This window comes from Cetorhinus maximus, chromosome 12 (assembly GCF_964194155.1).
Source record: "Cetorhinus maximus chromosome 12, sCetMax3.hap1.1, whole genome shotgun sequence".
In the NCBI taxonomy this organism is placed as follows: domain Eukaryota; kingdom Metazoa; phylum Chordata; class Chondrichthyes; order Lamniformes; family Cetorhinidae; genus Cetorhinus; species Cetorhinus maximus.
In genome coordinates, this window is record NC_135890.1 from 72,739,131 (window position 1) to 72,764,434 (window position 25,304).

General features: G+C 45.1%; 2 protein-coding genes across 3 annotated transcripts in view; both read left to right on the top strand.

Moving 5' to 3' along the window:
* Window positions 1-14,757, top strand: part of gcn1 (GCN1 activator of EIF2AK4) — a 118,552-nt gene extending 103,795 nt beyond the window's left edge. The window contains exons 53-58 of the mRNA XM_078553866.1: window positions 501-615; window positions 864-960; window positions 2,958-3,106; window positions 8,230-8,337; window positions 11,576-11,794; window positions 14,327-14,757. Coding sequence (XP_078409992.1) covers window positions 501-615; window positions 864-960; window positions 2,958-3,106; window positions 8,230-8,337; window positions 11,576-11,794; window positions 14,327-14,452 — 814 coding nt within the window. The 3' untranslated portion in view covers window positions 14,453-14,757. The remainder of the gene's footprint in view (window positions 1-500; window positions 616-863; window positions 961-2,957; window positions 3,107-8,229; window positions 8,338-11,575; window positions 11,795-14,326) is intronic.
* Window positions 14,758-23,120: 8,363 nt separating this feature from the next.
* Window positions 23,121-25,304, top strand: part of rab35b (RAB35, member RAS oncogene family b) — a 46,882-nt gene continuing 44,698 nt past the window's right edge. For both annotated transcript variants that reach the window (XM_078553867.1, XM_078553868.1), the window contains exon 1: window positions 23,121-23,309. In XM_078553867.1, the coding sequence (XP_078409993.1) occupies window positions 23,258-23,309 (52 nt within the window). In that variant the 5' untranslated portion in view covers window positions 23,121-23,257. The remainder of the gene's footprint in view (window positions 23,310-25,304) is intronic.

Consider the following 25,304-nt stretch of genomic DNA (forward strand, 5'->3'; position numbering starts at 1 on the left):
ACACAAGATTAATAGAAACATATAGGTCTATACACGAGCACCAATCTCTGTGCCATGAGAGGAGAGGAGTAAATTAGAGTGGTGGAAAGGGAGAAGTTGTAGAATAAATCTAAATTTGTAATTATCCAAAACCAGGTATATAGTTCCAATGAGAATGAGAGAAGAGCACCTGAGTCATGGATCTATATCATAATACGGTGCTAAATTCTTAAAGGATGCTGTTTGGATAGCTGACAGACTATTTATTTATATGGGGCAATGAAGTTGTGTACAAAGAATGAGGAAGAGCATACCTACACTAATAATAATCTGTCATATTTGAGCCTTTGCGCAAGAGCATTTGGTTTACTGTTACCTTGTGAAGGACATTGGAACAGTTGGCATCCTCTTTATCCAGGATTGATATATCTTCAGAATCTCTGAAGGAAAGTGCTAGCAAAGTGTTTTTTTTTTAAAGTTTACTTAGTTCGCATCATTACAGCTTTTATCTCTACTTTCAGAGAGACTCTGCTTCAGGCACTGCGTTTTGTCATTCAGGGGGCTGGTGCCAAAGTTGATGGAACAATCCGGAAAAACATCACCACTCTGTTGTTAGGAATGTTGGGACACGATGAGGTATGGAAACAGTAGGTTCACTCATTACTGTGCAATAAATGGGCCAAGTGATTTACTCTACATGGAAGTGACAATTTCTGAGACAGTTTTACAAATTGTGTGACTTGGGGAACAAATCATGTTATGTAGGGCAAGAAGTGTGACAAATCATATGCTCTATTGATACAGACTGTAACCAGCGACTGATTGTTGCTATCCTTTTATATCGTTCCTTATGCAGTACAGTAACGGCTGTTTCTTCCTCTCAGGATGCCACACGCATGGCCTCAGCTGGTTGTTTAGGAGAGCTCTGTGCATACTTGCCAGACGATGAACTCAGTATTATTCTAAAAAATCACCTTTTGGGTAAGTAATAAGCAACATGACAGCAGTGCTGGCAATTTGAGTATTGGTCAGACCATGCATGGAGTAGTCTACACTGTTCTGGTCTCCATGTTATATGAAAAAAGAGATATAGAGGCATTGAAGAAGGTGCAAAAAAGATTCAAGGATGACACTAGAACTGAGAGATTATAACTATTAAGAAAGGTTGATGACTGGGGTTCTTTCCTCTAGAAAAGAGATGGCCAAGGGCTAGTCCAATGGAGGCCTTTAAGATTGTAACGGATTTGATAAGGTAGATGTGGAGAAAATGTCTTCATATGTAGGGGTGACTAAAACTTGAGGACAAATATTTCCAACAGGAAATTCAGGAGAAATTTATTTATCTGAGGATTGGTTAGAACACGGAATGTGCTACCATGAGGAGTAGTAGGCAAATAACATAGATGAATTTAAGGGGAAGCTAGATGAGCACATTAGGGTGAAATGCTGATAGAGTTAGATGAAAAGGGCTGGGAGGAGGCCTGTGTGGAGCATAAACACAGGCACTGACCAGTTGGGCCAAATGGTCCATTTTTGTTCTGTAGACATAATGTAGCTGTGCATTTATGCTAGCTTCTCTGTCTCAAATTTTACTACTTCCCATTTACTGTCTCTGAGATTAGACCTGGCCAAATAATTTCCCAATATAGCAAGGCATCAGTGACAGTGGGCATTTGAATTTCTTTCATTGTTTCTGCAGATAAAACTTGGTGATCACTCCAATTTGTAAAAGAAACTTGTTTCCACAATTGCGAGTAAAAAATATAAATTCAGAATACAGAAATTGAATTGCCCTGTTGAAGTTTGGCCTGTGCACACCTTAGACTGCCTTGATGTAGGAACTATGAGACGAGGGTGAGCTCTGATATATTTCAAAGGTACATCGATGTTCAGTGGGTAGCCCTCCTGTTTCTGAATCAGAAGGTTGCATGTTCAAGTCCCATTCCAGAGACTTGAGCAGAAAATCTAAGCCGGCGTTCTAGTGCAGTACTGAGGGAGTGTTGCACTGTCAGAGCTGCTGTCTTTCAGAGGAAATGTTAAACTGATAATCTTGTGGGCCCCCCCACCATCCTCCCACTCCTCCTAACACTGCTGGAAAAAGAGCAGGGAGTTCACGCTGGTGGCCTGGCCAAAATTTATCCCGCTGCCAACGTCACAAACAGATTATCTAGTCATTATCGCGTGCTGTTTGTCGGAGCTTGCTATGCACAAATTGGCTACCACATTTCCTATATTATGATAGTGACTTTGTCTCAAAAGTACTTAATTGGCTGTAAATTGCTTTGGGATGACCTGAGGTTGTGAAAGGCGCTATATAAATGCAAGCCTTTCTTCTAGTTTCTTTGCATTTAGGATCTGCTCAAATTCTGCACTGGAGCCCAAGGGCAGAGCTATGACTTTAAAGAGCTGTCTGGCTACCTTTAAGTTGCCTCCTCGGTTGCATTCTTAAAGCAGAACTCTTAGTGTCGTCCTAGGACATTTAAAATTAGTGTTTTGTGTCAATATAATTCTCATTTTTACAAATTTTCTGTCTAAAGCTAAATTTGTAAAATAACTTCTCAGATTCAGCATTTGACATTGGGATCAATTCATGCCACAGCCGAACATTTTGATGGTACCAGTGAACCAGTGTTCCTGGAGATCGCAAAAGTATATTTAAATAAAAACAGAACTGTCTTCAGGCTTGAAAGAAAAGATGCAGCAGGTGGACTCGTAGGTCTTGTGCCTCTTTATCCTTGTGAATCATATTGCTGGGTTCTTCCTCAAATAATCACTGGGAACTTGAATTTTATCATTAATCATAGCTGTGTTCCACCAACAAGACAATGGCCAGAATAGGGAAAATACCTGAATGTTTATTTTATAAAGAGCCTATATCACAGAAAATAGCTACTTTTCTATCAATAAAAGATGTTTTTCCAAACACAGGTGAGTGCTCTGCGGGTCAAATTATTGACATTACAAGTCTTTTTTCACAGCTGATGTATCGGGTATCGACTGGATGGTGAGACATGGGCGGAGTGTGGCGCTCTCCGTTGCAATGAAAGCAGCTCCCAGCAAGCTTTGCACACCCGAGTACAACACTAGCGTGCTGGACATAATTGTTGCCAGTGCTACAGCAGACCGGGTAAGCAGTACTCATTTTCCCTTTTGTTTATTAAACCCTTATGGACCTCAGTCACGGCATCCTGCAATCTTCTCATCGCACTACTTTACTCCCGATTCTGTTGGGCATACACCCGCCCGCGGGACAAAAAATCCTGCCCAAGGAATGTGTTTGCTTTTTAAGGATCTTATCTCTTTGCAGTACCGCTTAATGACTTGTGTGCTGGGACATTCAGGGCCATATGCTCCTCATTTAAAATATTACCATTTGTTATCCCTCCTTCCTTTTTCTTCTGAAATGTTTTACTTAACTTTCTCTACATTTCCTGTATCTATCTGCATCTGTCAATCCTGCATCCATTGAGTCCTCATACAATTTGCTAAACCCCCTTATTGATTTCATCAGTAATTAAGTCCAGATTGCTTGCATATGTAGTAAGTGACTGTGGCGCACCAAAGATTCCTGCAGAATACCACTCATTCTTCCCAGTTCTTTATTATTTCAATTGCTTCCTTCCAACCATCAGTATCATTCTGCATAATCCCCTGTGCTATTATCTTCCCCATAAGTCTCTTTTATGGGGTATCTTATAACAAGCTTTTGAAAATCCATATAAACCATGTCCACTGTTTTCTGAATCCATCTATCAAAGAATTCTATAAAATTGTTCAATTATTATCTTTATTTTAGTTAACGATGCTGTCGGCCTCTGGTTAGCATGTGTCATGAAGCTATTAATGTATATAATCTTTTGGAAAATATTTTTCTTTTAAAATAGGGCTTTAGTCTGCTGGTATGTCTTAATTGGATTAAAGCCAGCTAGTCTGGGTGCTTTGATATGTAAGAGAGATAGCGTTGCATTTACATTTTTTGAATAGAGCATTCAAGAAGTGGGGTGAAAATTGACGCCTTTCTAGCAGCTACCAAGCAGTATGTTTATATTACTAATTGGTATTATGAAAGGTATTTCATTGTTAAATACAATGAGAATTAACATTCAGTGGGGCTGGTAGGTATAACTTCAGTAGTTTTCGGGTATGCAGGCAGAGGCAACGTAAGATCAAAAGGCAGCTGCAAGCTTCCAATTGGCTCCACAGTGAAAGGAACCTCATTTTGAATTTGTACGGTGAAAATGCTTTGCCTGGTGTTTTGGTTAAGTCTATGGGTTGCTATTGCCTTAATGGAGATTAGTTTGGGAATTTGTTAAAAGCTATGATAGTAATTTGTAGCCATGTGTACATATAGTTTAACCTGTGTAAATTAATAAAATGTTTCATTTAGTTTAATGTAAAACCTCACGAGCTAGTGGTCTGATTCCTGAGTTTAGAGTCGCATCTCAAATATAACACTTAAAATTATTGGTTATGACAGTTGTTTAAAGTTTCCCTCTGGGATTTTTTAAAATAACTCCGCTTTAGCAACTGCAACGGTCATAACACACATTTCTCCGAGTGTTTGGTAACTTCGTCCCATATTAGGTTACCAGCAACTGAACTCCGACTAACTGATCTGTACCTCCCAATTTATCCACATCTTTTTGTTTTAAAAAAGGGATGTCACATTTGCCTCTCCAGTTCTCCTGACTATTTTCCTTTGCACAGAATTTTGACATTAGAGTCTGAGCTTCTGCTGTTTCTTCCCTAGCTTTGCTCAATATGTTTGGATATAAACTGTCAGGTTCCAATGATTTGATCTTTAAAGTAACTTCTTTAGCACCATTTCTCTTTGAGGAATAACCACAAGGAGTTCTACGCCTACCTCTAGTGGTCCTACAGTAACAGCAATTTCCATTTATATAGCTCTTTTAATATATTAAAACATCCTGCACTTAACAAGAGCATAAAGACCAGTGTAAACTGTGCAAACTGGACTGAATCTCTGGCATTCACTCAATCTAGTCTAAGTTTGCCTTCAATCGTTTGGGATCCTATGCCTACCTTAAATATTTTCATGAATAACCTGCCTGTCTTTTTACTGTCCTGTTTTTGTTTTTTCCTAATTTTTTTCATAATGTTAGCACTCTAAATTTCCCTTCATAAAGTTCCCTATATAACACTTATGTCTTTTGGCTCTAATTTATTAGGTTTGAAATTTTATCGAGTCTCCCTATCTGGCCTTTGATATATATTTTTTGATGCATTCTGATTTGTATCTTTTCCAGTTCATATTTAAATACTTACCATTGTTGGTCCAAATGTATCCTTCCAGTTTCACTTGGACAAGGTGTCTTCCTCATCTTAAAATAATTTTTCCGGTTGATTTTGCTTCTTTCTCTCTTCTTGGGCTGGGCCTAATTATAAGGTAGTCGCTCTCCCCTAAATGCTCCAATACTTTTAGGAAGCCGACTTACTTTACTTCATTATCCCAGAACAAGGCTCCTTCCATGTTGGAATAGCTACGTACTGACTGAGGATGCCGTTCTGTGAGTTTTGCAAAAAAATACTCTCCATTTACATTGCACTTTCCCTATCCAAGTCTAGTTTTGGATTATTAAATTGTCCAATTATAATTCTATTGTCAATGCATGCCCCTTGTGTCAAAATTCTCCATTTCCTATTCACTGTTTGCAACCTATAACATACTTCTAGATGATCAAGATTTGCAGTTCTTCAGCTCCATCTTATTTACGTTATTTTAGAGCAGTGATAGGATCTGTACAGCCACACTGCCTTCCCTCACTTCCATCCCTATCCTGCCTGCCTATTATACCCAGAACTATTTACTTCCTAATCCTGACCCAGCTGCAGTCGGATTTTGAGTGTTGCCATTATGTCATGATTTTTTATTTCCTGCACTGATTCTGGTTCCCCAATTGCATATTCTTTACATTTAAATTTAGATTCCTTTGTTGGCAGTACCTCTTTTTTGCCTTCAACCTGATTTTTTTTTTCCGAACTATCGTGTTCTGATTTAGCTCTTCTAAATTTTCCACCATCCTATGTCCTACATAGCTAAAGTTTGCTTTCTTTCTAAGCAGCTGCACTGCTAATATCAGTTTTTTCTTTTCCCTACCATATTAATTTAAACCCTTCCGCACAGCATTGGCTAGCAACAGTAACGACTTGTATTTATATAGTGCCTTTAATTTGGCAACACATCCCAAGGCGCTTCACAGGAGAATTCTAAAACAAAACATGACACCATAGGAGATTTTAGGCAGATGACCTAAAGCTTAGTCAAAGAGGTTAGTTTTAAGGAGTGTCATAAAGGAAGAAAGCGAGTTAGAGAGACGGAGAGGTTTAGGGAGGGAATTCCAGAATTTAGGGCTGAGGTAACTGAAAGCACAGAGTGCCTCAAGAGGCTGGAGTCAGAGAAGCGCAGATACCTCGGTTGGGAGGTGGTGTGGAGGGAGGTGATTGTTGAGCTGCAGCAGATTACAGAGATGGGTAGGGTCAAGGCCATGGAGGGATTAGAAATTTATGAGATGAGAATTTTATAATCGAGACATTGCTTGACTGGGAGCCAATGTAAGTCGGTGAGCACGGGTGATGGGTGAACAGGACTTGGTGCAAGGTAGGACATGAGCAGCAGAGTTTTGGATGACCTCAAGTTTACAGAGGGTAAAATGTGGAAGCCGGTGTTAGAATAGTCATCTGGAGGTGACAAATAGATAAGGGTCTCAGCAGCAGTTGAGCTGAGGCAGGGGCATCGTTAAAGTTAACCAACCCAGCTCTGTTCTGGGCCAGGATTTCCTGCTTGCCGACGTATAAAATGACACTGGATGACACCGGGCGGAACTCCTGACGTCACCCCGCCTCATTTCAAATTTCAGGTCGGCGGGGGCTCAGCCAAATCAGTGTGTACCCGCCGACCTGTCAATGGCCTATTGAGGCCATTGACAAAGTATTTAACGTTATTAATGGACCTGCCCGTCCAATTTTAAGGTTGGCGGGCAGGCCAGGAGCCCTGGTGGGCTTAAGAAAAAGCATAAAACCTCATCCATGGGCGGGATGAGATTTCATGTAGGTTTTAAATTTTTAATAAAAGTGTGACTAAAAGTGATGGACATGTACCAACTCATGTGACAGTGTCATATGAGGGGACATGTCACGGAACTTTTTTATTTTTATTTTTAATATTTTTCAATGTGGAGCCGATCTCCCTGAGGCAGCACTTAGCCTCAGGGAGATGAGTGCGCTCTTTCGCACACATGCGCAAAAGAGCTCACTCTCAGCTGAGGTAATCCACCCCCCCACAGGGAGTGCATAGCACTTCCTGGCGGATGTCACGGTGGGCAGGCCTTAATCAGCCCGCCCACGTAAAATGGCGGCGCCAGTCGGAGGCGCGCCTCCACGCACCCGCTTCTGAACAACCCCCCGCCCCAGATGGCGGGAAAATTCTGCCCCTGGTGTATGGTACCTTCCTGACGGTTCTTGGACTGGATAGCATGTGGCAACTGGAGATGCAGAGGTAACTACCTTTTTGAAGTCCTATTAATGTATGGCCTGACTCCTGGAAAGAAGAGAGTTTCTATTTATGTAGCACCTTTCACATCCTTGGGATGCCCTAAAATAATTAGTTTTGAAATGCATTCAGTATTGTTATGTAGGCTTATGCAGCAGCCAGTTTGCATGCAGCAACCTTACACAAACGGCAAATCTGATAAATGATGTGGTTGGGGAGGGATGAGTTAGATGGTAGAAGGGAATGCTCGATGGACCAGCTGCTTTTCATTCACAGCTTGCTCGCTCGCTCTCTCGCTTGCTCTCTCGCTCTCACCTCAAGTCTGACAGAATTCACAGCGCCTCCTGTTCCAAAAAACCTCCCTGCCTTAGTTTGTTTGCATTCTCTAGCTGTTCACAGCCAGGAAATGAGATCAATGACTTCCATGAGTGTGAGGTGTTTCTTACTTTCCAAGACAAGTTAATGAATTTGCTTATTAAAAGTAATTCATTGCATGGAGCTCTGGGGAATGGATGGGGGGGGATGTGGTAAGGAGCTATGGAAATGCACATCTTTTATTTTTTTACACATTTCAATTCACTCTGGTAAGCCCAAGATATAATAACCCTACTGGTGGACAGCAGTAATAAGATTGGGAAAAGTTGCTAGTTCAGTTTTCATACGATCTTCAATTTGAGCGATTTAGTATTCATCCATTTCACCAACTTGGAAATGAAACATCATCTCTTTTTATACTGTAGATTCCCATTGCTACAAGTGGAATCCGAGCCATGGGTTTCCTGATGAAACACCAAGTACAGGTTGAGGGTGGGACAGTATTGCCAAAACTCATCACACTCCTGGTGAAGGTAAGACCAAACAAATCCAGTCAGATAGATGTTACTCAGTGGGGTTGCTATTAATGAATGGACTGAGCAGGAGCAATTTCACAAGAACTGGAGCAAAGTTTTCAAATACAGTTTGACATTGACGCATTGAGCTGGATAATAAAACCTGTGTTGATATGTTTCAAATTTCCACTAAAGAAGAACTTAAATCTTGCTCTTTCACCTCCACTGCCTCATACCGACGCCAGACTTTTTTATGTATGGAAGGACAGGCCAATTAGCCTGACATCAGATGTCAGGAAAGTATTGGAAACTATTATTAAGGAAGTCTTAACTTAGAAAATCTGCACTTAGAAAATCATAGTATGATCAGAGAAAGTCAATATGGTTTTCCAAAGGGAAATCATGTTTGGCAAATTTAATCAAGTTATTTGAGAATGTAACTAGTAGGGTAAATAAAGGGGAACCACTAGATGTAGTATACCTGAATTTCCAAAAGAAATTCAATAAATTGCCAAAGAAAAAATTAATAGGCAAGATAAAGGCTCATGGAGTTGAGGGTAATATATTAGCATGGATAGAGGATTGGTTAACAGACAGGAAGCAAAGAGTAGGCATAAATGATGCATTTTTAAGTTGGCAGGCAATGAATAGTGGAGTGCCGCAACAATCGGTGCTGGGACCTCAGCCTTAGACTTGAACAACCAGACAGAGGTATCAAAGTTTGGTGACATTAAAGCAAAGTGGAAAGATAAGCTGTGAGGAAGACAAAGAGAAGGTGCAAAGAGATTTACAGGTTAAGTGGATGGGCAACAAGAATGGCAGGTGGAGCATAATGCGGGGAAGTTGAGGTTATTCATTTTGGTCGTAAGATTAGAAAAGTAGAATTTTTTTTTATAAGTGTTAAACTTGTAAATGTTGATCAGAGAGACTTGGGTATGCTTGTAAAAGGAACACAAAGTTAGCATGCGGTTAGGAAGGCAAATGATATGTTGGCCTTTATTGTGAGGGGATTGGAATACGAGACTAAAAAAGTCTTGCGACAATTGTACAGGACTTTGGTGAGACCACGCCTGGACTGTTGTGAGCAATTTTGGTTTCCATATTTAAGGAAGGATATACTTGCATTGGAGACAGTGCAGCAAATGTTCACTAGATTGGTCGCTGGGTTGATAGGGTTGTCCTATGATGACAGGCTGAGTGAATTGGGCCTATACTCACAGGGGTTTGGAAGAATGAGAGGTGATCTCATTGAAACATACAAGACTCTGAAAAGATTTGACAGGATAGACACCGAGATGTTGTTCCCCTGGCTGGGGAACGGGGGCACAGTCTGAGGATAAGGTGACAATCATTTAGATCTAAAATGAGGAGAAATTTCTTCACTCAGAATTCTGAAATTTTTGAATTCTCTGCTACAGAGGGTTGTGAATGCTCCACCAGTGAATATATTAAGGCTAAGTTGGATCGGTTTTTGATCTCGCTCAGGATCAAGGGATATGGGGAGCAGGCAGGAAAGTGGAGTTGAAGTCCAAGATTCAGAATGGCAGAGCAGGCTCGACAGGCTGTATGGCCTACTCCTGTTCCTATCTCTTATGTTCTTGTAACTAAATGATTTGATAAGGAGTGATTTTCCAACAGATTAGTGAAGAATTAGAACCATATTTTTAATAGACGTTTCTGTTTTTTAACATGTTGATGTGTAAAATCTTTGTTATTAGCATATAATATGTGCAGGCTGTAGAAGCTCTTAATGCCTCAGCAATAACCATACATCACAAGTTTTGATCTTGTGGTTTAACCTATTCTATTTTATTAAATATGAATTACAGAATTAAAAGGAATTATGTATTGAAATAGTTTTAAGAGACTGCTGAGATTGAGGATGAAGGCCAAGTGCTGTTGAAGGGAATGAACTTGGAGGAGAGAGAAAAGGAAAGTACATCCGGGGGTGAGAACTGGGACCCAGATAATGTGATTCACTGCCTGTGAAAAGTAGTATAACAGTTTGGTTTAATGAGTGATAAGTGAAACCAGAGTAACTGGTAGCAGTGATAGTATTTGTGCATCACATTTCAATGGGCGAAGAATGGGGCAGACAGCTGAGACAAAACCAATTCAGGCTCACATCACTGTCTGCCAACAATAACAACTTGCATTTATACAGCACCTTTAACATGGCTGCTTCAAGGGAGCAATATCTCGCAAAATTTGTCACCGAGTGACATCAGGTGATAATAGGGCAGATGATCAAACAATGGTCCAAAAGGCAGGCTTTAAGGAAGTGAGGTACAGAGACCGACAGGTTTATAAAGGGTATTCGAGAGGTTCGGTCTTGGCAACTGAAGGTATGAACAATTACATTGGGGATGCTCAGGAGGTGCAAGATAAACGAGTGTGACATACCATGTCAGTTGATCTCCTGGGAAAAGTAGCTATAAGCAGCAGCATCTTAGGAAGCCAGGATTGGAGGAACCCAAATATCTAAGAGTTAGGGGGCTGAGGAGATTAGAGATAGAGAGAGGTGGCACCATAGAGGGTTTCGGAATCTAGTATGAAAATTTTAAAAGCAAGGTATTGTTTAACTGGGAATCAGCACAGGGGTGATGGCTGAATGGGACTTCATGTGAGTTAAGGCAAGGACAGCAGAACTTTGGATGACCTCAAGATTACACCAAGTGGAACCTGAGAAACCAGCCATGAGTGCATTGGAATAGTCAAGTCTAGAGGTAGCAGAGGAGTGAATAAGGGTTATTGCAGCAGATGAGGCAAAGTTGGAGAATACTATAGAGGTGGAAAAAGGCAGTCTTGGCAATGGCGTGGTTATCTGGTTGTAAGTTTACCTTGGGGTGCAGTAGCACACCATGGTTGCTAACAGTCTGGTTCAGACAGTTGCTAAGGAGTGGGATTATGGCAGCAACCAAAGATAATGGCTTTTGTCTTACCAATATTTAGTTGGAAGACATTTTTGCTCATCTGTTACTAGATATCAGACAAGCAGCGTGACAACTTAGAGACAGTGGAGAAGTCATGAGAGGTGGTGTTGAGGTAGAGCTAGGTATTGTTGGTATACATGTGGAAACTGGAAACTGTGTTTTTGAATGCTGTTACCAAGGGACAGCATGTAGATAAGAAATAGGATGCTAATGATAGACCCTTGCGGAACATCCAAGGTAGTATAAAGATAGTTTGAAATAGTCTTGTGTTTATTTATTGGACTGTTGATCTAGCACTTAACTCTCAAACTCTCCCCATGCAGAATTTGCAGAATTCATCGAGTGATGTGAAGTTAGTAGCAGAGAAAATGGTCTGGTTAGTGAATAAAGACACTTTGAGTCCACTTGACCCCCAGACAATCAAACCTGTTCTGAAAGCCTTGCTCGACAATACAAAAGACAAAAACACCAGTGTGCGAGCGTACAGCGAACAGGCCATCGTCAGCCTGCTCAGGTTAAGGGAAGGAGAAGAACTGTATCAGGTATGCGGAATGATTTTGTCCCCATTTGTAAACCGTATTTTAGATAAGGGTCATTGTTTATTTGACCTTCTAAATACAAATGAATCTAACTTGTTCTTTTCATAATTGTTAAAAATCATCTCAATGTCGCTGAGTCACATCTGAATTTTTGTTAAAAGTTGGTCACATGTCTCCTTTTGACTGGTCCATGACTTTGACCAACAGTGATGCCCAGTTTCAAGATTTGCAGCCTTGTTCTTGGTCCTTTCTAGTGATCAGCATTCCACTCAGAAAGACAATGGGTAGCATCCCTGCACCTGAGCCAGAAGGTCCGGGTTCAAGTCCCACTCCAGGACTTGATGGCCAAGGAAGGTGCATTCATAACATGGCCAAACAGGTTGAGTATCAACTTGTAAATCCTTCCAACATACACCAGTGGCAGGTGGCAAGAGCAGGAGAGATTTCTGATCAGCATTGTGATGGAAAGAACTTGGAGCCTGTACCATCACTATCCATAGCTCCAGGTTACAACATGCATGTAAAAGTATATGTTACCAGAACAGCTCTGATTCCTTGGGAAGCCTTGTGGATCAGATTGGTGTCAATAGCATGGAAGATGGATTCGGAGGCCAGGAAAAAGGTTTCATCTTATTGCTGTCCAACCTAAACCAAATTCTTCAGGATTATATTGCTCTGAAACACAGACAGAAGTTAAAATGAGTTTACCAAGATTTCCTTTTTACTCATTCGTGGAATGTGGGTGTTCCTGGCAAGACCAGCATTTATTGCCCATGCCTAATTGCCCTTGGTGATGAGTCTTGAATGCAAATGAGTGGCTTCCTAAGGCATTTCAGAGGGCGGTTAAGAGTCCAGAGTGACATACAGGCCAGGTAAGGATGGCAGATGTCCTAAAGGACACTAATGAACCAGATGGGTTTTTACAACAACCTGGTAGTTTAATGGTCACCATTGCAGTTAATTAATTAATTGAATTGAAATTTCCCAGCTGCCAAATGGGATTTGAACTTATGTCTCTGGATCATTAGTCCATGCTTCTGGATAACTAGTCCAGTGATGTAACTACTATGCCACAGTACTCATTAAACCTTGTGACAAAACTTCAATAAAAAGAATATTGGCAATACTTGTTGCAAGGGTGAAATTATTGACTTGTAGCACTGAACAGTTCCTCCAGTTCCTCAGTATGCCAAATAGGAAAATTTCTTCACAGATTTCATCCTCTCGGTCATTCACAGACTTGGAATGAGGTCACAATAGTACCAATTCTGGTAACTCTGTATGAATTGGAGGCTAACTGATTCTCCAACGTATTGGATTTCAGCATTAATTGCCCATTTAGATACTATACAGACAAAGCCTCTATTTTGTGATGAGGGACTAGATATGCTATAGTGGGTACCAGAGCTTGAATTGGAGGGAGGGTGCATCACTTGGCAATATCAGACTGACACATCTTGAATTCCTAAGGAAAGCTTCTGCTTTCAAATCTTACAACACCAAGTGGAAATGATTTGTTTCAGTATAATGAATACAGCCCCTTGGGGAACTATCTGTAGTATTTACTGGATCAAGATCTACCACCCAATTCTGTGTTCAGGTAAACATTCTTGTAATTCAGCTCACTCCATGAGCAGTTGATTTAACTGCTGAGCACACAATGGTATCTAGGTTCATGTAGGCATCAAAAAAATGAAACTATCCCTGTCTGAAATTCAAATCTTATTTTGGACATAAGTAAGTGCTTCCATGAAACAGCGTGCTGAAATTTTAGCTGTCCCACACATCTTTAATCAGGATATTTATTGCATCCCTTCAAAAATTGCCAGGGCAAATCAAGTTACTGTGTTTATCCTATGCCCATGTTAGATGATTTTTCTCAGTATCTGAAAAATGGCAGCATGAAATACCATCTCTTATATCTCATTCCGAGAGCACTCTGCTGCTGCACTCCAAACTGGCCTCCGCATTAATTCCCAGGGCCAGGTATTCATTTTCTGCATGATTTTATCGTAAATCACATATACAGAGGGTCATGGAATGGGAGAGAACATTAATTACCTACAGCTGTGGTTTTTCTAGATGTAATTTAACCTTTCTGTATGAAAATAAAGCTGTCTTCTTACCTGGCCTTTAATTCTCTTTCTGACGGCATAGCTTGGAGCTTCCTATTTTTGTGTGTGTTCAAGTTCCTTATTCTCTCCTTAATTCATGGCTGTTTCATTTCAAAAGAGCTGAGGTACAATCCCTTTTGAAGGTGTTCAAGTTCAGTCGAAGTGGGGACTCCACAACCACTGGAAATGTGGAAGCAATTTTTTAAAAACTATGTTAAAAACTGAGGAAACCACAGTAGGAAAGGCCATCTTTTGATGATGGGCTGGGTATATGTGCGCCCTTGTCTCTCTAACATTTTGATGTCACTTGGTTTTGAAATAAATTACTGATCAACTTCTGAAATGCTTTTATGAGATGGTAAATCTTGGATTCACATGCTTAAAATAGAAAAAAAACATACTTTTTTTTCTTTCAATCTAGAATGTTTCCAAAATTCTTGATACTGCTAGCCTGGATCTATTGGCTGAAAGCTATCGACGATCTTTGAAGAAACTTGCCGGACAGGCGGACTCAACAGAACAGGTCGATGACACCATTCTGACATGACATTGAAGAATTGATTTTTTTTTTGCTGCATCACCTTTGTGAAAAGTTTTAATTTTTAATTTTGTTTCAAAGTGCAGCTACCATTATGGCAGGCTGTTGGAATTGAACGTGATACTGTGTTTTAGTATTGCTGCACTTGATTTGTGTGAAAGGTGAATCGAGGTGTTTGTGGTGTCACGACGAAACGGTTGCCAGTAAAAAGCATTAACACTAGTGCAAGGGACTTGGATATGAAGAGCCGAGAGTGACAAAATCTACAGGCCTTCGAAAAAAGTAATCATTTAATAAAACTTTGACTCTGACAACTTTTGTGTACTCAACTTCCTTTGTGCTTAATGAATGATCTCTGTTCTGGGATCACTTCAGCTTATTTTTGCACGCATACACAAAGACACGAGCATTAATCTTCAGTCAACAAAGAGAAAATAATCCATGGGTTATGTCCTAACTGTAGCTTTGTGGCCAACCAATGTGGAGGTGAACCTTGGTGACATGGTTAATTGTAGCTGGTGATTTGGATCAGGCCTTTTGCAAAGAGCTTGACTGCAGGCCCAGTAAGCAAAGCATGACTCTTGAAATTGAAGCCTAAGTTGCCACAGCCCGTTTTAAATAACTACAACCTTCTTCCTATTACTGAACATTGCTTAGGATACTTAGTAGATATCCTATGTATTCTCCAAATCCTAAAGGGATAAAGTGTCTGTGCTCAACCAATTTGTACAGACTAAACTATTGACAATGCACAGGCAACTCTTGGCTGTTTTTGTGTCCATTGTTTATCCAGTTCCCCTCTCCAAATTGGGTGGACTGCCTTAAGGCTGTGTACTCTTCTCCCAATTTCCCAACAGTCCTGGTTACCTAGATAATCCACCTGCCAAAACGCAGGAACAAGAAGCTGCCCACAACCTCCAATGATAAACTGAAGTGTTGCTCGTGGAATTCCACTGCCCCTGACCTGCATATTGTAAGATGAACATATCTTTTTTTAAAACTAGCAGTCATTCCATCTGATCTTCATTGGTGCAAATCAAGTTGTTTCTTCAAGAAGTCAAGCAAAACAATTTGTACATTTACTTCATTAGAGACAAAATTATAACTTTTAACAGTTGTATTTTCTTTCTGGGACTGTCTCACAAAATGGCAGAAATGATGGATTGGACTGGACAGATTTCTGTGTATGCCATGTCCAACCAATGTAGGGATGATGGACTAAAACAAATTTCATTGCTGGGTATCACAAAAAGACTTTGTGATACGGCAACTAATCTGTGAGACATCGGTCTTCTCCTTCCAACAGGCTTCAATGATTAGTTGTTAACTCATGGTTGGGTATGGTGAATCCAATAAAATAGCTGTAAGGAAAATAAGTACTTGTATTTGTAAAATGCCTTTCACAACATCAGGACATCCCAAAGCATTTCACAGCCAATTTGCACACAGCCAGGTGCCACAAATGGCAATGAGGTAAATACCAGTTAAACTCTTTTAGCAGTATTGTTGAGGCATAATTACCGGAAACAGGAGAATATTCTTAAAGTTAGTTGAGCTTTGTAAGCTGCAACCCTTCACCTTTTGAAATTGCAAAGGTATTTAAATACTTATAAGTATTGGCAGCCTTTCTTTAACTGCTGTGCTCTCACAGTGCCCTTGTATAACAAGATTAGTTCTTACAAGTTCACCTATAAACCAGATACATGAGTAGCATTGGGAAGGCTAAATTTCCTTTCAGATCAACTTTAAGCTGGCCAGAGATGTGGCAGAACTTGGCTTTTGTGAGTTCAATACGTTTAGGTCTTCATTGTCACCAGATCATTATAGAATCACTGCTGCTGTTAAGTGAATAAAATTCATTACAAGAAAAATTTGACCCATCAACTACAATCCGGTCACAGATCATGGACATACACTATCACGGATTCTACTCCATCTGTCAACCTGGGGAAGAAGTTTGAAAATTTTATATTTCAAAATATAATATGACTCGGCCAAAATAACAAGAAAAACTTGTATTTATATAACATAGTAAAATGTCCCACGGTGTTATCAAGTGAAATGTGACACCAATCTGACATGAAATATTAGGGTAGATGACTAAAAGCTTAGTCAAGGTGCATCATAAAGGAGAGATGTAGAGAGGTGATGAACTTTAGGGAGCAAGTTCGAGCATAGGGCCTTGGCAGCTGAAGACACAGCCACCAATGGTGAAACAGATAAAATTGGGGATGCTCAAGAGAATTGGAGGAGCGCAGATATCTAAGAGGGCTGGAGGAGATTACAGAAATATGGCTATGCCATGGAGAGATTTAAAAACAAGGATGAGAACTATAGAGTGAAAGTATTGTTTACTGTTCTTGCTGACCTACATTGGCTCCCAGTTAATGAGTGACTGGGACTTGGTGCAAGTTAGGACATGGGGTTATCCAAAACTCTGCTGCCTAAGTTGAGCGAGTGTAGGACGTGGAAGTATTGGAATAATGTAGTTTAGAGGTACCAGAGGCATAGATGAGGGTTTCAGCAGTAGATTAACTGAGGGAGGGGTGGAGTTTCTTTTATTAATTCAAGAGATGGTGGTGGTGCAACTAAGCCAAGTATTTATTGCCCATCCCTTATTTCTCTTGAGATGGTAGTGGTATGTAGCCTTCTTGAACCACTGCAGTCCGGATGGGGAAGGTACTCCCATAGTGTTAAGTGGGAAGCTCCATGATTTTCACCCAGTGACAACAGAGGAATGGTGATATATTTCAAAGTCAGGATGGTGTGTGACTTGGATGAAAACTTGCAGATGGTGGTGCTCCCATGTTCCTGCTGCCCTTGTCCTAGGTAGTAGAGGTTTACGGTTTGGGAAATGCTGTCAAAGAAGCCTTAGTGAGTTGTTGCAGTGCATGTTATAGATGTAGACACTGCAGGCATCATGCACTGGTGGTGGAGGGAGCAAATGTTTAAGGTGGTGGATGGGATGCCACTAAAGGGTTCATTTGTCCTGGATAGTGTTGAGCTTCCTGAGTGTTGTTGGAGCTGCACTCGTCCAGGAAAGTGGAGAGTATCCCACAACACTGTTGAATTGTGACATATAGATGGCGAAAATGCTTTGGGAAGTCAGGAATTGAGTTGCTCACCGCAGAATACCCAGCCTCTGACCTGCTCTTGTAGCCACAGTGTTTATGTGGCAGGTCTAGTTAAGCTTCTGGTCAAAGATGATCCCCAGGATGTTCAAGGTGAAGGATTCAATGACAGTAATGCCATTGAATATCATGTTGATTTGCTTAGACTTTCTCTTGTTGGAGATAGCCATTGTCTTTTTTTTTAATTCATTCATGGGATTTGGGCTTCGCTGGCTGGACCAGCATTTATTGCCCATCCCGAGTTGCCCTTGAGAAGGTGGTGGTGAGCTGCCTTTTTGAACCGCTGTAGTCCATGGTGCTGTTAGAGAGGGAGTTCCAGGATTTTGACCCAGCAACAGTGAAGGAGCGATGATATATTTCCAAGTCAGGATGGTGAGTGACTTGGAGGGGAACTTGCAGGTGGTGGTGTTCCCATCTATCTGCTGCCCCTGTCCTTCTAGATGGTAGTTGTTGTGGGTTTGGAAGGTGCTGTCTAAGGAGCCTTGGTGAATTCCTGCAGTGCATCTTGTAGATGGTGCACAATGCTGCTACTGTGTGTTGGTGGTGGAGGGAGTGAATGTTTGTGGATGTGGTGCCAATCAAGCGGACTGCTTTGTCCTGGACAGTGTCCAGCTTCTTCAGTGTTGTAGGAGTTGCACTTATCCAGGCATGTGGGGAGTATTCCATCTCACTCCTGACTTGTGCCTTGTCAATGGTGGACAGGCTTTGGGGAGTCAGGAGGTGAGTTACTCCCCACACGATTCCCAGCCTCTGACCTGCTCTTGTAGCCACAGTATGTATGGCTGGTCCAGTTCAGTTTCTAGTCAATGGTAGCACCCAGGATGTTGACAGTGGGGGATTCAGTGATGGTAATGCCATTGAACATCAAGGGGCGATGGTTGGATTCTCTCTTGTTGGAGATGGTCATTGCCCGCCACTTGTGTGGCGCGAATGTTACTTGTCACTTGTCAGCCCAAGTCTGGATATTGTCCAGGTCTTGCTGCATTTGGACATTGACTGCTCAAGTATATGAGGAGTCGCGAATGGTGCTGAACATTGTGCAATCATCAGTGAACATCCCCACTTCTGACCTTATGCTGGAAGGAACGTCATTGATGAAGCAGCTGAAGATGATTGGGCCTAGGACACTATCCTGAGGAACTCCTGCAGTGATGTCCTGGAGCTGAGATAACTGACCTCCAACAACCACAACCATCTTTCTTTGTGTTAGGTATGATTCCAACCAGTGGAGAGTTTTCCCTGGTTCCCATTGACTCCAGTTTTGCTAAGGCTCCTTGATGCCACACTCGGTCAAATGCTGCCTTGATGTCCAGGGCTGTCACCTCAGGAGTTCAGCTCTTTTGTCCATGTTTGAACCAGGGCTGTAATGAGGTCAGGAGCTGAGTGGCCCTGGCAGAATCTAAACTGGGCATCAGTGAGCAGTTTATTGCTATGCAAGTGCAGCTTGATAGCACTGTTGATGACTCATTACTGATGGAGTGTAGACTGATGGGGCGGTAATTGGCTGGGTTGGATTTGTCCTGCTTTTTGTGTACAGGACATACCTGGGCAATTTTCCACATAGCCAGGTAGATGCCAGTGTTGTAGCTGTACTGGAACAGCTTGGTTAGGAGCGCAGCATGTTCTGGAGCACAAGTCTTCAGTACTATTGCCAGAATGTTGTCAGGGTCCATAGCCTTTGCAGTATCCAGTGCCTTCAGCCATTTCTTGATATCACATGGAGTGAATCAAATTGGCTGAAGACTGGCATCTGTGATGCTGGGGATCTCCGGAGGAGGCCGAGATGGATCATCCACTCGGCACTTCTGGCTGAAGATTGTTGAGAATGCTTCAGCCTTATCTTTTGCACTGCTGTGCTGGGCTCCTCCATCATGAGGATGGGGATATTTGTGGAGCCTCCTCTCAGTGAGTTGTTTAATTGTCCACCACCACTCACGACTGGACGTGGCAGGACTGCAGAGCTTAGATCTGATCCATTGGATCGCTTAGCTCTGCCTATCACTCGCTGCTTATGCTGTTTGGCACGCAAGTAGTCCTGTTTTATAGCTTCACCAGGTTGACACCTCATTTTTAGGTATGCCTGGTGCTGCTCCTGGCATGCCCTCCTGCACTCTTCATTGAACCAGGGTTGACCCCCTGGCTTGATGGTAATGGTAGAGTGGGGGATATGCCGGGCCATGAGGTTACAATTTGTGTTTGAGTACAATTCTGCTGCTGCTGATGGCCCACAGCGCCTCATGGATTCTCAGTCTTGAGTTGCTAGATCTGTTTGAAATCTATCCCATTTAGCACGGTGGTAGTGCCACACAACACGATGGAGGGTATCCTCAATGTGAAGGTGGGACTTCGTCTCCACAATGACTGTGCGGTTACTCCTACTGATACTGTCATGGACAGATGCATCTGGAGCAGGCAGGTTGGTGAGGATGAGGTCAAGTATGTTTTTCACTCTTGTTGGTTCCTTCACCACCTGCCACAGACCCAGTCTAGCAGCTATATCCTTTAGGACTCGGGCAGCTCGGCCAGTAGTGGTGCTGCCGAACCACTTTTGGTGATGGACATTGAAGTTCCCCCACCCAGAGAACATTCTGCACCCTTGCCACCCTTAGTGTTTCCTCTAAGCGATGTTCAACATGGAGGAGCGCTGATTGATCAGCTGAGGGAGGGCGGTAGTGGTAATCAGCAGGAGGTTTCCTTGCCCATGTTTGACCTGATGCCATGAGACTTCATGGGGTCTGGAGTAGATGTTGAGGACTCCCAGGACAACTCCCTCCTGACTGTATACCACTGTGCCGCCACCTCTGTTGGGCCTGTCCTGCCGGTTGGACAGGACATACCCAGGGATGGTGATGGTGGAGTCTGGGACATTATCTGTAAGGTATGATTCCGTGAGGATGACTATGTCAGGCTGTTGCTTGACTAGTCTGTGAGACAGCTGTCCCAGAGACAGCTGTGGCACTTCTGTAGTGTGAATGTTACATGCCGTTTATCATCCAAAGCCTGAATGTCATCCAGGTCTTGCTAGAGTTAAGCGATGTGACAGAGTTGAAAATAGGCAATCTTAGTGACCAAGGTTACCACCAGTTGCCAGATAGAGGGATGGAGATGGTGGCTAGGGGGCAGTTTGTTGTTTCTGCTCATCCACCAGACAAGCAATGTGACAATTTGATGATTGAGAAAGTATACTTCAAATGTACTTCATTGCTGTAAAGCCCTTTGAGATGTCCAGTGGTCATCTTTCTTTCTTAGAGCTGGATGTCATCAGTGTACATGTAGAAGTTGATGCTGTATTTTTGGTTGCTGTTGCCACGGGGCAGCATGTGGATGAGAAATAGGGGGAGGCGAAGAATAGATCCTTGGAGGACATCCAAGGACCACATTTTTTCTTGATCTTTATTAATGACTTAGACCTGAGTGTACAGGGCACAATTTCAAAATTTTTAGATGACACAAAACTTACAAGTGTTGTGAACTGCAGGAGGATAGTGATAGATTTCGAGAGGACCTAGATAGGTTGATGGAATTGGTGGACCATGACAGATGAAATTTAATGCATAGAAGTGTGATGTGATGTATTTTGCTAAGAAGAACAAGGAGAGGCAATATATGTTGAAGGATACAATTCTAAAGAGGGTGCAGGAACAGAGAGACCTGTGGGTATATGCATACAAATCATTGAAGGTGGCATTGAAGGTTGAGAGAGTGATTTAAAAGGCATATGGGATCCTGGGCTTTACAAATTAAGGCATAGAGGGTAAAACTAAGCAAGTTATGGTGATCCTTAATAAAACACTGGTTTGCCCTTAGCTAAAGCATTGTGTTCAATTCGGGGCACCACACTGCTTTAGAAAAAGGTGCAGAAAATATTTATGAGGATAATTCCAGGGATGAGGGACTTTATAGTTAAGTGAATTGGAGAAGCTGGCTCATTCACCTTAGAGAAGCAAAAATTGAGAGATTTGTTTGAGTTGCTCAAAATCATGAGGGGTCTAGATAGAGACAAATTCTTCCCATTGGTGGAAGGCTCAAGAGTATTGATTTAGAGTAAACGACAAAAGAACCAACAGCAATACGAAGAAAAAAATTATTTTTATGCAACAAATTATTATGATCTGGAATGCACAGCCTGAGGAGGTGGTGTAGGCAGATTCAATGGTGGCTTTCAAAAGGTAATTGGGTGGGCAGTGGAAGAGAAAACATGTTGCAGGGGTATTAGGAAATGATGGGGGAGTGAGATGAGCTGAGTTTCTCCTGCAGGGGTCCAGCAGGGTCATGAAGGGCTTAATGGCCTTCTGTGCTGTAACCACTCAATGATTCTATGAAGTCTGCATCCCTTGGTCTTAAGGAAGTGGAGTATGGAGATGAGGGTCGGCACACAGAGTGGGAGTAACCTGAAACCCTACGTTTATGGTTCCTCAACAGTTGTTTCCCTGAGCAAGATATTTGCATAGTCATAGCACAGAATCAGGCCCTTCGGCCCATATGTCCGTGCCAGCCATCAAGCACCTATCTATTCTAATCCCATTTTCCAGCACTTGGCCCGTAGCCCTGTTTGTTATGGCATTTCAAGTGCTCATCTAAATACTTCTTAAATGTTGTGAGGGTTCCCGCCTCTACCACCCCCTCAGGCATGTGTCCCAGAATACCAACCACCCTCTAGGTGAAAAAACGTTTCCTCAAATCCCCACTAAACTTCCTGCCCTTTACCTTAAATCTATGCCCCCTGGTTACTGACACCTCTACTAAAGGGAACAGTTTCTTCCTATCTATGCCCCTCATAATTTTGTATACCTCTATCAGGTCCCCCCTTGGCCTTCTCTGCTTTAAGGAAAACAACCCCAGCCTATCTAGTCTCTCTTCATTGCTGAAACACTCCAGCAACATCCTGGAGCATCTCCTCTGCACGCTCTCTAGTGCATTCACATCCTTCCTTTAGTGTGGTGACCGGAAGTGCACATAGTACTCCAGCTGTGGCCTAACTAGTGTTTTATACAGCTCCAACATAACCTCCCTGCTCTTATATTTTATGCCTTGGCTAATAAAGGCAAGTAGCCCATATGCCTTCTTAACCACCTTATCTAACTGTACTGCTGCCTTCAGGGATCTATGGACATGTGCACCAAGGTCCCTTTGAACCCCTGAACTTCCTAGGGTCCTACCATTCACTGTGTATTCCCTTGCCGGGACATCATGGTCTCAAGAACCATCATTTCCCATCCATAATTTCATTATAATTTGCCAGTTGCCCAAAACCCACGCAGGAAAAAGCCGAGCGACTCCGGAAACAGCCAAGCCCAAAACGCCGAGCGTCTCCGGAAAGAGCCGAACCTCGGGGGGCGGGGCCCTGCCAGTCTCCGGAAAGAGCCGAACCCTCGGGGGGCGGGGCGCTGCCAGTCTCCGGAAAGAGCCGAACCCTCGGGGGGCGGGGCGCTGCCAGTCTCCGGAAAGAGCCGAACCCTCGGGGGGCGGGGCGCTGCCATTCTCCGGAAAGAGCCGAAGTGCAGGAGGTCGGGGATATTTCCGGAAAGCAGGCGGGCAGAGGCGGCTGGGGAGCCGAGCGATTCCGGAACGAGCCGATCCGAGCGGGAGCCGGATAGTCGTATTCGCCCTGCACAAACAGTCGGAGTTAGCGGCGCCGCCACTGAGAGACTGAGCCCCAGTTTCCCCGCTCAGTGCCGCTGCCATGGCCAGGGATTATGACCATCTCTTTAAGCTGCTTATCATCGGGGACAGCGGTAAGGAGGGCAGCCGGGGAAAGCCGAGCGCTGGAGCCGGGGCGGCGGCGGCAGCGGCAGGAAACAGGCCGAGCACAAGGCCCCGACACCAGCGTCCGCACAGACTGGGGAAGGGGAGCGACAGGCATTCAGGCCGAGGGCGGACGGGCCGCAGCCGTCAGGGCCTCACACTCTATCCTGTCAGAGGTCGGCTTGTGGGGAGGAAGTTGGAGCTGGGATTAGAGTAAATATCCGGGGCGCTGGGACTGGCGATCACCCGGCTCCTGAGATGGAAATAGGGGAGGGGAGAGAGTGAGCGAGGGGCTGGGGAGAGGATGGGGAGGGGGGCTGGGGGGGTGAGAGGAGCAGGGAAGAGGATGGGGAGGGGGGGAAGAGGGGCAGGGGGGGGAAGGGGGCAGGGGGGGGAAGAGGGGCGGGGGGGGGAAAGAGGGGCGGGGGGGGGGAAAGAGGGGCGGGGGGGGGAAAGAGGGGCGGGGGGGGGAAAGAGGGGCGGGGGGGGGAGAGAGGGGCGGCGGGGGGGCGAGAGGGGAGGGGGGGGGGAAGAGGGGCAGGGGGGCGAGAGGGGAGGGGGGCGAGAGGGGAGGGGGGAAGAGGGGCAGGGGGGCGAGAGGGGAGGGGGGGAAGAGGGGCAGGGGGGCGAGAGGGGAGGGGGGGAAGAGGGGCAGGGGGGCGAGAGGGGAGGGGGGGAAGAGGGGAGGGGGGGCGAGAGGGGGGGGGGCGAGAGGGGAGGGGGGGGCGAGAGGGGGGGGGGGCGAGAGGGGGGGGGGGCGAGAGGGGAGGGGGGGGGAAGAGGGGCAGGGGGGCGAGAGGGGCAGGGGGGCGAGAGGGGAGGGGGGGAAGAGGGGAGGGGGGGAAGAGGGGAGGGGGGGGAAGAGGGGAGGGGGGGGGAAGAGGGGTGGGGGGGGCGAGAGGGGTGGGGGGGGCGAGAGGCAGGGGGGGCAGAGGGGAGGGGGGAAGAGGGGCAGGGGGGCGAGAGGGGAGGGGGGAAGAGGGGCAGGGGGGCGAGAGGGGAGGGGGGAAGAGGGGCAGGGGGGGCGAGAGGGGAGGGGGGAAGAGGGGCAGGGGGGCGAGAGGGGAGGGGGGGAAGAGGGGCAGGGGAGAGAGTGAGCGAGGGGCTGGGGAGAGGATGGGGAGGGGGCTGGGGGGGTGAGAGGGGCTGGGGGGGTGAGAGGGGCTGGGGGGGTGAGAGGGGCTGGGGGGGTGAGAGGGGCGGGGGGGTGAGAGGGGGGCGGGGGGGTGAGAGGGGGGCGGGAGGGGAAGAGAGGGGGGCGGGAGGGGAAGAGAGGGGAGCGAGGTGGGGGAAGAGAGGGGAGCGAGGTGAGGGGAGGGGTGGAGCTGGAGAGAGGGAAGCAGGCGAGGGCCTGGGAAGAAAAGAGAGTGTGAGCGAGCGAGGGGAGCGGGGAGAGCGAGCGAGCGAGGGGAGCGGGGAGAGCGAGGGAGGGAGGGAGGGGAGCGGGGAGAGCGAGGGAGGGAGCGGGGAGAGCGAGGGAGGGAGGGGAGCGGGGAGAGCGAGGGAGGGGAGCGGGGAGAGCGAGGGAGGGAGGGGAGCGGGGAGAGCGAGGGAGGGAGGGGAGCGGGGAGAGCGAGCGAGGGGAGCGGGGAGAGCGAGCGAGGGAGGGAGGGGAGCGGGGAGAGCGAGGGAGGGGAGCGGGGAGAGCGAAGGAGGGAGGGGAGCGGGGAGAGCGAGGGAGGGAGGGAGGGGAGCGGGGAGAGCGAGGGAAGGAGGGAGGGGAGCGGGGAGAGGGAGGGAGGGAGGGGAGCGGGGAGAGGGAGGGAGGGGAGCGGGGAGAGAGAGCGGGGGGAGGGAGGGAGGGGAGCGGGGAGAGCGAGGGAGGGAGGGAGGGGAGCGAGGGAGGGAGGGAGCGGGGAGAGCGAGGGAGGGAGGGAGGTGAGCAGGGAGGGAGGGAGCGGGGAGAGCGAGGGAGGGAGGGAGGTGAGCGGGGAGAACGAGGGAGGGAGGGGAGCGGGGAGAGCGAGGGAGGGGAGCGGGGAGAG